This window comes from Mastacembelus armatus, chromosome 8 (genome assembly GCF_900324485.2).
Source record: "Mastacembelus armatus chromosome 8, fMasArm1.2, whole genome shotgun sequence".
NCBI lineage: Eukaryota > Metazoa > Chordata > Actinopteri > Synbranchiformes > Mastacembelidae > Mastacembelus > Mastacembelus armatus.
In genome coordinates this window covers 17,245,398-17,262,133 of record NC_046640.1, presented here as the reverse complement: position 1 = coordinate 17,262,133, position 16,736 = coordinate 17,245,398, and the positions used below count along the sequence as shown (strand labels likewise).

Genomic DNA, 16,736 nt, shown 5'->3' with positions numbered 1-16,736 from the left:
CGCCCTTGCAAAACAAGGTACTTCATTCAGACCAGGCAAATTTTACAACTGGAAAAAATAACGTGCCACAGAAGCCTTAACAACACCACAAGTTGTGCTGATAAGGGATATTTGCCATTGAAGTAGCTCTGAGGTTTTCAGTAAGAGCAAAGGAGCAACAGACATAAGCAAATAAGTTTTAGCCAATCACAGGGAATCTGAATAGTAACTACATGAGTGACACCTGCAAAGTTCAACTGCATGTTGGTTCAAATGTGTGTGTGTGTATGTGTGTGTGTGTGTGCGTGCGTGTGTATGTGTGTGTGTCAATGTACAGAGTTTGCGGCTTGCCTGCTCAGTCTTGTCTGGGACTAAATAAACACATACATACATATACAACAGGTTTCATAAACGTTTCCCAACACTATGATTCTCTCTTTTTTTTTCCATTTGAAGAGCTTTGCAATCTTTTGAGGTCATATTTGCCTCACAGTGCTAAGTACAACAAAGGTCATTACACACACATGATACAGTGAAAAGAATGAAACCAGTGTTGATGTTAGTGGAAAAAAACTTTGAGCAGGGCTGAAAGTCATATTGTGTACCCCATATTTACTAAAGCCTCAACTGATTGATGTCAGCTGCAATGCTTGGTTAAATAGTGTGTTAGTGTGAGTACGTGTGCAACATGACCGGTTAAGTGCATGACTGCACGGACAAAGATATCAACTGCTTAGTTATTGGTCTCTGAGCCCTGGAGAAGGTAAACAGAGGGGGAGAGTATTAGCACTTTAACATACTTGAAACACACAAGCAATCTGACGCACACTTGAAAACAGACACACACACAAAAGGTGATTTACGAAACACACACTATAATGCACACTCTGACTCTTTCAAACACACCACTAGCTGAGATTTTCATATTTGCAAAAGGAGGCCATGCCATTTGTGTTTGAGTAGGAGCAGAGGAGGTGAAAGGCCTTTAGCCTCCTTTTCTTTACTTCCTTCTCCCCGTGTCCTCTTTTATTTCTACCCTTCCCTTTGCGGCGAGAATTGTTTTGATCAAACCATTAATCACTTCTGTGGCACACAATATTGCAGTTTAGCTCCAACAAGAGGTGTTTTTTGTAACCTATTTAAATATAACCGTTGTTATTTCATTCTGCAAGCGGCAATACAGCAGTCACCGAACACACTCCTCTGATATGTCTACTAGTGAATGCTTGCTGACACAAAGTCAGTTGTGACTTTTACTGGGCTTTTGTTAGAAACATTTGATTTAATCTTTATTTTTCTCAGTACTTTTTCTTTGTCCTTATGTTTGTTTCTAATTTATTTCCTGTAATATGCTAAATATATGTAAAAAATGACATATATAAAATGAAATGCTCTTCTTTTTAGAAACTTAATAAGTTAGTATATATTAAAATGTGCTTTATTTCAAAGCGCACCAACTTTTCAGTAATTTAATATTCCCTCTCATGATGACAGCCCAGCCATATATATAGTTTAACTCACACATTATGGAAGTTATAGATAGTCTGAGTACAGACATACATTTGAATATTTTGTGAAGGAGGTGATGATGGTTAATGTCACAAATGTCCTTGCTCCTCTGTTTGTTCACTTGTCTGTTCCACTGTGTTTTACACACTTACACACTTTAAGGGTATGATGCAAACATAGTGTTTCACAACTGTGTCTGTGAAAGAGCTGAGAATGGATACAGAAAGGATGAGTCAAAGACAGAAAGCGAGACCGACAGCCATTTTTCAAGATTGTTTTTAAAGGCCAGAAAAGGCTTTTACCTGGATGCATTCTTAATGAGGAAGGACCCAAAGACCTCCAGGCTCAAACACACACAGTAATCACACGTACAGTTGACGACATTGGCCATGACGCTGAACTGCTCTCCTCCCAAATGACTAGCCGCTGTTCTGGCGCCAAGGGTATGAACCAGCAACACCTTTTCCTACCTCTGTACTTTCAACACCATTCCTCACTCACCACATTTACTGAAAACTGACACCAGGTACACACAATCATCGTTCTGTACTCTTCAAATCATATGATACAGAAGTGTTTCAACAGGCAGGATACCAGGGCAGCCCATAAAACAACACTGGTGTGGCAGAGAAAAATCTGACTTCCTTCTGGTGAGGCTGTAAAACCCACAGTCACTTAAATAGTTCATAGAGCTTTATGACTTCAGACCTCCCACAGGAAATATGTAGTTACTGTATGTCACAGGTGAACCTGTGGTTGTTTGTATGTGAACGTTCAGAAATGTGAGAACAATATAGGGAGACAGAAATTTCAGGCTAGCCAAGGTCTACATGTTTGCAGGAATTTCCAGATTTGCATGGATGACATACATATAGACATCTAAACAACCAATCTCATACCACAATAACACTGAAGCATTAAGTACCATAGTGTTACCATGCCTACCATACGCATGTGTGAAAACATTAGGCGGAATGAGACAAAAACACTACGTCATCATTACATAAGCTGTATGGAGTTATTACTAATATCAAAGCACTTCAGTTTTTTCAGCTTTTTTTGTTTCTGAAACTGAAAACGAAACATGCCATTATCAGCTGAGCCCAGCCAACATAAATAATGTGCATTCAGCTCACTTATAATGTTATACACAGTTGTTAGCTTGGGTACAGCAAATGAGATTAAGCCTTGCCAAAAGGCATGCAGATAATACATATTATCTTGCTAATTCAAGAGAGCTATCTCTATTCCACTAAACTCCGTAAACACACATGAATCACTAACGTTTAAACTGATTGCTAGTTGCAATAAAATATTTAATCGTGTCATGACAGGATGAGGTCGAGCTTGCCAAAGAGTGGAGGTGGATGGGCTGGCTATGTGACCTACAGAGGTGAAAAACAGATAACGTTCAGATTTCTTCTTATGGACGTTTTGATGAAAGACGGATGGTAACATCCTTCTAATCAAGTCTATAAGTTAAAGCTGAACCTGCCATTATGTTTTTATAGGCTCACTTCTGTACAAGCTGTTCTATCAGTTGACGCCCCCACAAGTTTCCTGCAACCAACTGCAACATATCAATGACATTGTGTTGCAAACACTATAACAATCTGGTGTTATGAATAGGTTAAATGTATGTATGCACTGTACACATCCAATAATGACCTAGAGAAAATACCAGTTGAGTAGTTACAGTATGCTACAAAATAAAAGCATTTGGTTTTTATGTTTTCATTTTCCATGTGACCCTTTCCTCCCCCCCACAGTCAGATGTTACACCTTCACCTTGCCAACTTCAACAGGCCTCTTACGCTGGTTCCACATATACATCAGAAACTCAAGCAATAAGCTCCATGACACTACCATTTTAGATCACACGAACCATAGCACTGTACATGCATGTCCACAGGTTCCAATACCTTATTAGTCCATTATTCACAGGCTTCTAGTAAGCCAAATTGAGGGTTAGACCATCTTCATGCTGTGGTAGATGAGAGGGCAAATATCTCCAAGCACAGGTTATAGCTTGACTTTCAAGTCACCATCTAACAACAGCTTCAGGCTTTGAATCAGAGCCCCACTGATTCTCCAGTATAAACAGGCAGCATTGCGGCACAGGAAGAGGCATTTGTCACACATGTTCAAGGTGTGTATGTGTGTTTTAAGCAGGACATAAAAACACATACCAGGAGGAGTGAACCTGGAAAATAATGACTGACTGTGTGTGTGTGTGTGTGTGTGTGTGTTGGAGTAGGGTGTTATTCATACAGGTTATTCATTGATCCAGAAGACGGGGGAGTGGTGTACAAGGCAGGGATTGGCTCCATGAGCAGAGGTTAGCGGTCAATGGTTGCACGGATGAAGATACAAACACACAGACACACAGACTGACACATGCAACCACCTCCTAAATGACATTTAGAAATGTTAGATGTGCCAGATATATAATCAGTCTGCTTGTCCTGCGTTTGCATGTGAACAGACATTTGTATACAAAACATTAACATACAGGGGAATACGAGCTGAACTATTGTCCTTTTTCAAAGTCACTCTCTACCTCTACATAAATTATGCCTGTCTATGCACTGAGATACATTACAGAGGAGACAACATACTGTACACACACACACACACACACACTATACAGACTTTGTTATTAGACTATTCCCCAAGTGTAGCCCTGACAAAGAATGTGACAGCTCCACACATGTCACACAGCAGAGGGAGAAGACACACACACACACACACAGGAAGAGAGGAGGTGGCATGACCAAACATGTGCTTGCCTCTGATGGAAAACTGCCGGACGCTCCATCGCACAAAAACTCAAGGAAGAGGAGTCGGGAAAATAGGCATTCCGAGAGAAAATGTTATGTACAATGGACTGAGTCTGTGCTTAGAGGGGGGGAGTGTTGAGGAAGCTCAGATGAAAATGGAAGTGACAGTACGCAGATGGGGAGTGAGAAAAAAAGAACTGAAAGAAAGAAGAGAAAGAAAGAAAGAGCGATGTCACTTGTTTGTATTCCACTCAAGTTTTGTGAGTACAACCTTGGTTCCAGCTTCTGTAACACTGGAACCAAGGTTGTACTGCTGAGAGGTCTTTGAGCAAGACTTTACCTGCACAGAAAATCAGTATCAGTATAATTCAGTCTTCAGGGGGTTTTGATGAGTACAAGCTGTCTCTGCCCCAATTACAATCACCTCCACATTTTGTAAAGTACAATTTCACAATAACCAACCACAATCAGATCCAGACAGTCACAGAATAAACTGCACCAGTAGGCTCATGCTGATTTGATACAGATGCATAAATGTAGTCACTAAAGTGGGGAAGTGTGAAGGAACTGCACCATCAAACCGTCAATCAAAACAGATCAACAATTTAACTGTGGTATAATGGAAGTAAACAGGAGGGTTTTCTTCCACCAGCTGTGATTCCTGCATAACCTCCGACTGCTTCATGTGTTTTAGTGCCACTCAAGACAGTAACACCTACAGGAGGCACAAGTGCTTATGTTTAACTTTCCACTTTGACCTGGTCTTGGAGATATTAAAACTTTCACAGTTTGCCTGAAGAAGCAGCAAAATGAGTTCAGGTGCCACATCAGAAATGATTTGGCCTTTGGAGTCAAAACCTGCATCCAACGCTTCATAACCACACCCACAAAGGTCCATGCCTGGGCCCAGGCAAGAAGGGAAATTCAAAGGAAAAGCAGTTTAAAATGTGTGGAGGAGTAGGTAAGGGGTAGGTAATGCTGTTAAAGATTTACCTGATGTTAGGCCTATGGCAGAACTTTCTGTTCTCTCTGACTGTGCTCTTTGACACATGCACCAGTATTTCACAAGTCAAACATTATTCTATCATCAGGATGCAGCTACAGTTCGAGTATTTATATCTTATAACACGATTAACCCTTGTCACATGATCGAAAGGTTAAGGCGCCTACCTGGATATGACGATTTCCTCATGGTGGTAGATTTTTCCTGTCCTGTTACTTTAATGAAGGAAACAGGTAAAGAGCCGCTCCGGTTTCTCGGTGTGAGTCAAGGGCACGTTTGCATCCGCAACTTTTCCAGGTTGTTTATTTAGGTGCGCTTCTCTCTCTCCTTGACGCCCCGCTTACCAAACGCACCTGGGCGAAGGGAAATTCACTCCGTTTTCAAATTCCCGAAACTTTTTCTTGATTTCCACCGCGAAGCACTTGGTTAGCGAGTCTGTAGGGAATGAATGCAATCACACCTGCGCTCCTGACGCACGCCCAGTCCAGGAGCGGGAGTGGTTTACTGTAACTGGGGGCCTTCTCTTATCAAAGCTCAGAAGTGGGATAGAGGCGGATATCTGTGAGTAATATTTGCAATGGGCTTAAAATTTAACAATGCTCAGGTCTAGTCTCTTGCACAATATGAAAGTGGATACACACAAATAAGAATGATAGTTGTCATTCCTCAGATCAAACTGACAAACAGAAATAAGTGTAGAAATATCCGCCCTTCCCCTTTCTTCTGCAGCCATGCTATTATTTATTAAGGCGTCATGTCATCACCCACTCACCACCACATGTGTGCTGTGTGGGCAGATGTGTATTTGTTTAGTGTTGTAGAATGCAGGCTGGGTGGGACCACATGTTGAGTTAGTCTTCAGTTATTTAAATATTCAGCTTTTTTAAAGTCCATGTCAAACTGGCCACCTGCTTCATCCATCATCAATACCTGCTTGGCCCTAACCAGGGTCCCAGGGATCTGCTGGAGCCTATCCCAGCTGTCTTTGGGTGAAAGGCAGGGGTACACCCTGGACAGGTCACCAGTCCATCACAGGGCCACATAGAGACACACAAAGACAAACAACCTCACACACTCACACTCACTCCTATGCGCAATTTAGAGTCACCAATCAACCTGACATACATGTTTTTGGACTGTGGGAGGAAACCAGAGTACCTGGAGAAAACCCACACAAGCACAGGGAGAACATGCAAACTTCACACAGAAAGGCCCCTGCTGGGTTTCGAACCAGGAACCTTCTTGCTGTGAGGCAACAGTGCTAACCACTAATGCACTTTGGTGCCCAACCTGCTTCATGTTAGACCTAAATCCACATTCTGCCAGAGAGAGCTGGGTTTCCAAGCACCAGACACCTCTTGCGACTGATGCCACACACACACACACACACACACACACACACACACAGAGTCATTATTTTACAGGTTCACTCCTCCTGGTATGTGTTTTTATGTCCTGCTTAAAACACACATACACAACTTGAAACTGTGTGACAAATGCCTCTTCCTGTGCCGCAATGCTGCTTTTAGCCTGTTTATACTGGAGAATCAGTGGGGCTCTGATTCAAAGCCTGAAGCTATTGTTAGATGGTGACTTGAAAGTCAAGCTATAAACTGTGTTGAGAGATATTTGCCCTCTCATCTACCACAGCATGAAGATGGTCTAACCCTCAATTTGGCTTACTAGAAGCCTGTGAATAATGGACTAATAGTGGTGGAGTTTTAAGTTCGGAACATATATTTGAAAACAGCATCAGAGGAAAGTAGAATAAAGCAGGACACATCTGTTGACTTGTGTAACGTCCGACTGGTGGGGAATGAAAAATGAGTGAGAATGGAAATACCCAAATGTAGAGTTCAAATAGTTTCTTGTCAGTAAAACCAAACTTTAACCTTTTCAGTGCGTGTATTCCTCTGCTAAAATTTTCACCTTCACAACTGGTTTTAAGTTTTTTTCAAAATGAGGCACAACAGCTCTGTCAGTCTTTGGATTTTTCCACATGTTGAAGTGAAGAATGAAGATGTTATAGTTGCAACACTCCATATTTAGGAAACTCAAATTGTTTGCTTCAAGCATCATATCAGCATGTGAGCTAATATAATCCATAAACAGCAAGAAGCTGAATGAGCAGTAATATCTCAGAGTTGTGAGCACACGCTGTCAACTGACGGAGCTCATCAGTGATTGTGTGCGTCGGTTGGTCTGTGAACACAGACACACAGTTACAAGCTGAGTGTAACTAACTGTAGCATGTCAGTGGGTTTGCCACTGCTATAATGTCAGTAAACTGGCTCAGGAATGTCAATTATATCGAAATATCTATCTGAGGTTATAATTTACCACAATCACTCATACTGAGCCACGTGAGACTGTGGCAGCAAAGAGATTGAGATTAGTGAGTGAGGGAAGAAAGAATATGTTGCTTCTACTTTTAGTCTTGCTTTAAAGTGCAGGTTTGCAAAGGAAGAGGAACAAAATCTCAAGCATCACATTTGTTCTCAGAAACAAGATAAATGTGTGGGCAGCGTCTATAGATGCTAGGAGCTGTTGTGGTGAAGAATGGAGGCTTTCTAGTCCCTGAATCCCTCTGAGGGCAAGAATGCTTTCATAAGCTGGTCTTTATACCTGTTGAAGCTTTCTTTTTTTATCATAAGCCTTCGCCTAAGTGGTTACAAAATGATTTGAGAAACATAAAAGGAGTAGTAAGATGCATACAACCATACAAGAGTATTTGTATTATCAGTTCACTTTGTGAAACAGATCTCTGCTTTTGCATTTAAGGCTGTTGCCACATCCTGTTACTGCACTGAAGCACTGGGTCAGCGACTGCAAACAATGGGGTTGACCAGAGAACATCCATACATGCACCAAGAGCAGTCTGACTTTTACACATTTTATGACTTGAATGGAAAACCCTAATCAAATGACTTCAGCCTGAAACCAGACACTTTGACTCCAAAACCCCATTTCACTGAACACCTACAGTACCTACACTTATAAAAGCACCTTCTGAATGTCACAGTTTCCGCTCATGAAAACAACTTCTGGTAGATGCTCCATCTGCTCAAAAAAGCACAAGACGTAATGAAGACACATTTCAATAACCGTTGAATTTCATTACCCTTGCTCAACACCTGTATGTGTATGGTTTATCTAATCTGACACTGAAGCCACTAAGAGGTTACATCATAACAGATGTCCGGGTAAAAATAGCATATCCTCTGTTTTTCAGCAAACACAGCACTTATTTAACTGTTTAAACCCTGATGATCATAATGCCTGACTGTGACAATGTTTTTGTACCTGACATACTTCAACATTTGGTTGTTTACTCTTATTGTTACAGGTTATGACAAGTTTCAACTGCTGCAGTTGCACAATCAGTTCCTGCACTTTTGCAAACCTTTCTCTGAATTAACACAAATAGAACATTGACTGAATAACAAAATGAGCCTCAGTGTTGGTCTGATATTGTAGCGTGGCTGTTCCTCTCTTGTTCTTGGCCGTATATATGCTTGTTGCTTCTTGTAAGAGGGTCTTTGTTTCCGTTTGTGTGATACCACTCACCTCGAAGCAAGTTTCCGTTTTGCACTGGATGTTTTAGAGGTTATTCTAAGAGATAGCTCCATATGCATGCATGCAGTAGCTATATACTCACACCACTGCACAGTGACATTTTCCCCACAGACATGCATAAATACATTTCACACTTAAATACTTTAAAGTGATCTGTGCTGCACATTGAGGGAAAAGAGAAGTCACAGCTTGTGACCACACGAACACCGCACAAGTAAACATTTTCTTCTTTTGCATGCAGCTCTACCAAAAACAATTTTGGTGTCAGGAATCTAAATGTTGACTCACACAGCGTCTCTCTTCTCTGCGTTTGGATGATCTTGTTTGGACTTATTGTTTAAGCTGTTTCTTGATTTACAGTGGTTACATCAGTGAACACATGGCCCGACTTAATAAAATATTGTGCTGCTTTTCAAAAGGTTGTTTCTGTTCATGTGGTTTAACAGTGACAGTGACTTGTTGAAAAAAAAAAACAAAAAAAACATTTTCTTAAACTTGAAAACAATTCAAACAAACAAGTAAATTCTCCTGAGTTTAGTAGCATGTCAGGTTTTATGAAACTGCCTTCAAACACCGGTGTCAAATGACCTGCTTTGATTGTTGTGTGTGAAATCAGACAATTATAAAAACAGTGGGAGTCTTATGTGTAAAGTTTGTTGTGGTGACCCTTGTGACCTCTTTTACAGTAAGTCAGTGTCAGTTTACAGTATGCCCAAAGAAGCAACACATTCTTGAAACACATTTACCTTTTTAGTTATTTACATAAATCCAAAGAAGCTTTGCTGCTAATTAATTGCCTAGCTCTGAATGACTTCCTGCTCAGAATTGAAAAATATCATAGTTCCTCTCATAAACTGATCATTTCTGTCCGCAAAAACAGACACTGAATGGTTCTGTGCCCGTACTGAAGTCGAACACCTTGGCCATACAGCATTATCTGGTTTTATTTAATTTTTATTTAATATTTCAATATGATCACTCAGACCTTCAGCTATTTCTTTAACTTTTGTCCTTTATTTAACAGCACTAAATCACAGTCTTGGCACAGCAGCCTCCATCACTGTGTGGTTCTGAATTCACAATGATGAAATGTGATTTAGATTAGATAGATGATTGTTTGCTTCCGATTTTTTTGTTTTAGTTTCTTTCTTTGTCTCAGAGATGGTGGCTTGGTGGTACCACAAAACCACTAGATGGTTAATCAGGGAGCATTCCAGGTTTTTCCGAAAATAAATGAAATAAGCTATTTTAATTTATAACAGTGGCAGAAAATAGACAGATGGATATTTCATCTTCCTCAGGAAAAGTTGATTTGTTCATTCTACAAATCCATTTTTATTTATGTATATAACAGTAAAAAAAAAAATATTTACATTAAAAATAGAATGAATGAAAACCTGCCCATTACAATCCATTTTGATCTATAATAGAGTATTAATACATCAAAATGGGATCATTTAATTTGACAACATTTCTATATACACTTCAGGGGCAATTTAGATATGCTTTTTTACGTTCATAGTCCATTATTGTCTATAATGGCTTTCACTGACATACGGTCAGATACAATCCCAGACTGCAGAGATGTCAGAGCATATCAGACAACAAGCTGAGTTTCCACTTTGTTTCACCAGCATAAGTGGTGCAGAATTTATGGCATTTCAGGCTGGTTGGTTGACCTGTTCAGCGTCTAATGGTTCCACGCATGTCCTCATAAACATCATTGTTGGCGGCACGTATTGTTCTTTTTGTGCCACGCAAAGTCTTGGTCTGAAAACAAGAAATGACATTTTAGATATGGGGCTAATATACAATAAGTAATATGATTATTTTTCTATGTGATTTTTGTGATTTCTCTTTACTGCAGCTGTTTTTTCCTAAGGTCATAGTTTATGTATGCAACATTACAGTGTGTATAGAAACATTTTAAAATGTTTCATATTCAACATATGTCTACAAAGTGTTTTTAAAAGCAGTCAAATGTTTCTGATGTATTTCAATAAAAAAGGCAGTCTAAGACAATAGCTTTGTAAAGAATCCTTCTTTTATGAAGGTTATAACATTTAGTTCTTCAGTTTTAAACGTGGTGATTCTTGTGAACTCTTATGTCAATAGGAAATATCCATGCCTCAGTACACACACACACAAAGATAAAGAGACAGTATCTGATGAGTATAAGAATAACAGGAAGATGTAAACAGTCCCTGAGGGCTTGTTAGTCAAAGCAGACTATCAATAAAGAAACACACACACATATTAACACACACTGGAGGTACCTTGAAAATGAGCCATATGAGGATGCCAATGATGATGCCGACCAGCACAGCAGCAGAGATCATAACCGACACCAGTACCAGATTGTCTTTGGAGGAGTTACAATCCTGGCTTGCGTCTGCATCTGCAATTGCAGTGTTGTTAATGTAGAAAGCCTTCTGCAGCAATACATTAAATCCATGGTGTTACTCCCTGAACTGAATGCAAATAGTCTCTTATGAGAAGCTTACTGCTACAATGTAATATCAAGGTACTCACTATAGTACATATTTTGCACTTTGCCATTGTTAAATTGATATTTAGAAAAAAACAATGTCAGAACAAACAATAAGTTTGGTGTACAAGTGTAATCAGTTTTATGGCAAAAAATAAAATAAAATGATGATGCTCACCTCTCACTATCAGGAGTATAGACCCGTTGCCTTTTTCTTTTTTGGAAATAGTTTTGATCTCGTCAAACATATTGTACACACACCAGTATGGGCCTGTGTCTGTAGAGGTCAGGTTTTTGATGAGAATGTCCACATTGGGGAATTTTCCATTTGACTGAAGTCTGTTGTTGAAATCGTTTGCAATGACAGTCTTTGATGACCTGTCCTCTAAGAAGAAAACATCTTCCTCATTGAGGCCCCTCTTCAAATTCAGATACTCCACGCGATCTAGAGAAGTTCTGCACTGGACAGTTACAGTTCCTCCAACATCCACCCATGTCACTCCTGTCCTCTCTGCATCAATAGACACAAAACTTATTTTACTTAATCTCACTTTACATTTAATAAAGTTTATGGACATTATTCTTATATTAGTTACAAAGCATGTTTAATTCTTTGGCATTATACTTGTAATCAGCCTTACCTCGGGTACTCAGAGCTTTACAGAAGAGACAAAGGATGGCTAACAGCTTTGTCCACACGGCAGACATGCTGACAATTACTGTCATACAAGGTTCACTTGAGATCTAACACTTCAGTGGAAGTAATGTGTGTTTTCACCCACATCACCAGTGTGATTACTAACAGCAACACGTGACCTATATAAATGCATCTGTTGCATCTGCTGTTCTGTGGGCGAGAACGTCATCAGGCAGACAGCTTAGACACCAAGTAATGTAAGACTGGCAGTTTCAGACAACTTTTCTCTGAGGTCAAACCACTGCTGGTAGAAGTGAAAATGAACATTACTGTTTTATCTTCCTCTAACGTATGAGACACGATAGTATCATTGCTTGATACTTTTTGAGGGCATGTGCTAGTGCAACTGCAGCGTAACCAGAGGGTAAAAAAACTCCTGTTTTGCAGTGAAATTGTCTATGGTGGCAGAAGAGAAATGTATGGAAACCAATTAAATAAGATCCAGTTCAATATTAAGAAATAAGAGCCTTTATTCAAACTAGCTGTGGCAATAAACACTATACATGCAGTTGCCTTTCTACTGACAAACATAACTGTTTTCTGATTAGATATACCAACAATGCAGAGACTGCCAGCTAGTGGCATGTTTCCAATAAAGAAAGGAGAAACCACTTCATTGGCTCAAGGTATATAATAAAACAATAATTAGTTAGATGAAATGAATTTGAAAAAATTGAATTCAAATAAGTTCAAATGGTTGGAAAAATCCTACATAGACAGACAAAAAGCAGCACTGTGATCTCATTTCACCTGATTTGATAGATTTGATAAAGCTTTATTAAGTCATTATTCCTACGTTATTACATTATCCTAAAACTAAAATCTGTTTCTAATTTAGGGTCACTTAGGACTGTTCAGGAGAGACAAAGGAAAATGGTCATGTAGCAGACATGCTGATGCTGACAGTAAGTTTCACGTGATAAATAAAATATTTGCTTACAAGAAAAATACAGTTTCAAGAGGAAGTGCTCTGCTTTTGTGGCTGCATTGTTGACCAAAAGGCTACCAGCAATAACAGAGAGCATCACGTGTGTGAAAAAGCTAGATTTTGAAATCCAGACAGTTGTTATGGGAAACTGGCAACTCTAACATAACAAGTAACTGCGCCAATGATATAAACACACAGAAAAAAAATGTTTTAACTGACACACAACTCATACTATGAATGACAATAAACATTTCACTGTTATTGATTAGAATCAGGAACATTATCATTATCAAAGATATAACTGGAATTTTAGGTTGCACTGCAGAGATACAGTATCAGCAAAAGTAGGTCAAACTTTTAGTGTTGGCAGTGCATGGAGGGCTACTGTTTTTTTTAGCAGCAGTGTCCTCTAGTGGCAAAACAACAAAATGAAAGACTGGCAGTTTCAGACAACTTTTCTCTGAGGTCAAACCACTACTGATAGAAGTGAAAATGAACATTACTGTTTTATCTTCCTATATATATGTATATATATATATATATATATATATATATATAGTGTATTTATCATAGGAACACTACTTTAAACGCCCCTCTTTAACATTTTAAGCACTATACACTATACATTTAATAAACAATTCACTTGCCAACAAATCTAACTTGTGAATGAAAATCTAGTAAACATCAGTTGTAATAACTGTAATAAATGTTGTAATAATCTAAGTATGTCCTCATGAGAGAAGTTGTAATTGTTATGAAATGCTGGCTATAAAAAATAAAGAAATAAAACTGACCTTAATGAGAATAAAACAATATCTTGAAGTTAAAATCTCCATATGAGCTTTGCAAAACACAAAAGCTCAGAGCTAATTTGATGGCCTTTGTGTAAAGGTGATCCCACTTTGACCTGTGTACTCTGCAGTTGCAGGAAAAGGGAAAACCATAAAACTATGAAAACCATAAAATCACATAGGTTAGAAAAATCTAAATTAAATCAAAATTCTATATTAAATCAAAATATCCAGACATATACATATATATAAGGTGTGGCACCAGTGACAGTAAAATCACAATCATGTGCCTGTTATTGACAATACTATTGAAACTGGTAAGTAAAGAAACACAATAAGATGATGAGTGAAGTAGTCTGAAGCAGGAGTGACCCCAACAAAATCCATTAAGTTGTCAGTGTCTCGAGAGAATTGTAAACTCAACATCAATAACATCAGTGCAGTCTTTGGAGATTCATTTAAAACATGCACTCACCCCTTGCTCTCTCCGGCTTCCTCTGGGACAGAGTAAAAAAGCTCCCTGTCCATCCCACTGGTTGTTCCTCCATTTCCCTTCCTCCAGTCTCATCCAGTTAAGGAGGTACAATGTGAGCCAAAGCAGATGCTGCAGGAAGGGTTTTCATGCTCTCTCTGTCGCTACGGAAACGGCCCTGTCCATTTGCCAGTGGTTCCTGTTTAGGGCTGCTGGTGGGTGGGAGGTGTTGAACATCTGAGACCGCAAGATAATCAGAAGGCTCTGTGGTCATACAGAGGACAGGAAGACAACAAAACAAAAGACTGTTTATTCAACAATCACTTACTATGCATTGCTTTACGATATAAAGCAGCATTAGTTAAAACAAGTATTTCCTACATTTCTCTTTTGGGCTTCCTAGTGAATTTGTTGAGTCAGTGCAGAGAATATTGATCAACTGATTATTTGCCATGTCATGGATGCACACCTCGTTTCCATGCTCACATATCCTGTTCCTGTTCAGAGATCTCCTGGGACACACATGGCCTCATCTGGCGTGCACGTGGTGTAATGAGCCTGTCAATACATTGACGTTGCAAATGAGTAAGGATGCTTAAACATTCAGCACAGACAGTGAAATAACCTGACATATGGCTGTGGGGGAGGAAATGTTAACCTCCTGTCTTTGTAGAAAGACTAGTAGGACGATCAAAGGGGAATGAACAGTAGCATTTGTTTCTGATGTGGTTTTGGTGATCAGGGGTTACCCAGGATACTTACTGCAATGTGACATTGTGTTACTGGTTGTTGGTTAGAGCAAAATCATGCAATCACACACCTGTGTATGGTCACAAGGTAACAGTATTCACGATTCTCTCATGTATTTCTAAAGGTGCAGTGGTGAAAGGCGTATTCAGATGTTTTACTTAAGTAGAGGTATCAATACAAGAATATTAAAATACTCTACCAATGAAGTCTGACATTTAAAATGTAAAAACACATACACACAAACTCACTGTGTCAAAAATTGGCTTAATTGAAAACACTGAAATAAATGAAGTACTTAGATTAGTAGCCAGTGGTCATATGTACAGAAAACGGTTGGGGAAAGCACCATGCTGACTCTGTGTATTAGATATAATAAAAGGCACAAGACGTTCCCTGTGGGTACAGCACTTACAGAAAACAAGCTTTCATTGACTGCACTCCACCATCCTGGCATTTCTCCAGGGCAGGAAGTTCTTTTCCTGATCTTGAGTGACCTCTGTGCGCCTTCTGAGGCAGATGAGGGCTGAAACACACCGTTGTGCCACAGCAGGGTTTGGATCTGAAAGAGCTCAGGACGCTGAAGGAAAAGTCAATAAAACTATTCTGACAGTAACTTTTATTCAGTCTTTGTGGCTGGTATCCAGACATAAGGAACTTCCACAATATATTTTAAATATATTGCTTGATTAAACATGAGGTGATCACTTTGATCCCTTTTGTTAACTATGTTAGTTAGAGTATGGAGAGGCATTACGCTTTCTCTAGCTGCAACAATGAAATACATTTAACAGAATGGGTCATATGCATGGCTGGACCGAATGCAGGTGACAATATCTCAAATTTCCCTTTTGCCATTCACAAAAGGGGAAAAGAACAACACTCTTCCCAGATAGCTCAATATTAAACAGCAAAGTTGGAAAAGTTCATTATTTACATGACAGTATAGAAAGTAACCTTTCCTACTTACTTACTATAACTAACTATTACTTTACTTAGTTTCTTACTTATTTGTGAAGGATTGTCAAAAATCTAACTACAGCCATAGTAATTCACCACCCTTTGTGCATTTTCTTATTTGGGCAATTCCAAAGTAAATTCTCTTTAATCTACATATAATTGTGTTCATTAAATATCTGAAAATATGAAAAGAAACTCCACTAATTAATGACACCAACAGGTGATTTATTAGTGTACTGTATCCCTTTGGTTTGATCCCAATGCTGTTTGAGGCAAAGTGCTCCAACTATTTCCAAATAAAGGAATTTGCAAGAGAGCTATCAAAGTCAATGTTTCATAAGTATCATTACAACTTGCATGAATCACGTTTCACCTTTTGAATTTGACTTTTGTTTGAAAAACCCTAACTTTGAGTTTGAACAGAACGCAGCACACATCTTAAATCAGAAACACTAAAGAGAGCCAAATAACCAGCGTGTGACGTCATGAAAAGATAAAGCAGTTTCTTTTTTGACAGAATTGGCGGCAGCTTTTGTAACTTCTTTGGCCGAGCAGATTTCCAGTCACAGAGCCCGTCTCTGCTCTCAACAGCCACAGTCTCCAGGCTCTATCACACTGCACGTAAATAATGTTCAGCTCTGCACATGGAAACTAAGAACCTTCTTTGTCTACATTTTATACTTGATGTGTTTTCGTCTATTTATTTATGTCACTTCTGCACTGCAATATTAATGTAACAAGATAAAAGATTCCTACAATACTAATATGTGACTTTTACTACATAAAGAAGAATTAGCCACAGCAAA

The 16,736-nt window shown here is 39.1% G+C and overlaps 2 protein-coding genes across 3 annotated transcripts in view; both read right to left on the bottom strand.

The window, feature by feature from the left end:
• Positions 1–5,774, bottom strand: part of LOC113141322 (septin-9-like) — a 68,983-nt gene extending 63,209 nt beyond the window's left edge. The window contains exon 1 of one of the 2 annotated variants that reach the window (XM_026325663.1): positions 5,439–5,774. In XM_026325663.1, coding sequence (XP_026181448.1) covers positions 5,439–5,460 — 22 coding nt within the window. In that variant the 5' untranslated portion in view covers positions 5,461–5,774. Of the gene's footprint in view, positions 1–1,790; positions 2,068–5,438 lie in introns of those variants that run through there. The other variant, XM_026325664.1, reaches the window with a different exon arrangement.
• A 4,384-nt stretch (positions 5,775–10,158) lies between these two features.
• LOC113141041 (uncharacterized) lies at positions 10,159–12,286 on the bottom strand. Its single transcript, XM_026325225.2, has 4 exons — positions 11,977–12,286; positions 11,514–11,846; positions 11,124–11,245; positions 10,159–10,617 (listed from the first exon to the last, which is right to left on the bottom strand). The coding sequence occupies exons 1-4, from the start codon at positions 12,059–12,061 to the stop codon at positions 10,531–10,533; spliced, it is 627 nt and encodes a 208-aa protein (XP_026181010.1). The 5' UTR covers positions 12,062–12,286; the 3' UTR covers positions 10,159–10,530.
• Between the last annotated feature and the right edge of the window lie 4,450 nt (positions 12,287–16,736).

What these genes read in the sequence shown, in the direction of transcription:
- LOC113141041 (XM_026325225.2), bottom strand. Translation starts at nt 12,061, where the DNA reads ATGACAGTAATTGTCAGCATGTCTGCCGTGTGGACAAAGCTGTTAGCC. An exon ending in TAAAGCTCTGAGTACCCGAG is followed by an intron (nt 11,847 to 11,976) that starts GTAAGGCTGATT and finishes CTATTGATGCAG; the next exon opens with AGAGGACAGGAGTGACATGG. An exon ending in TCATATGGCTCATTTTCAAG is followed by an intron (nt 10,618 to 11,123) that starts GTACCTCCAGTG and finishes TCTTGTTTTCAG; the next exon opens with ACCAAGACTTTGCGTGGCAC.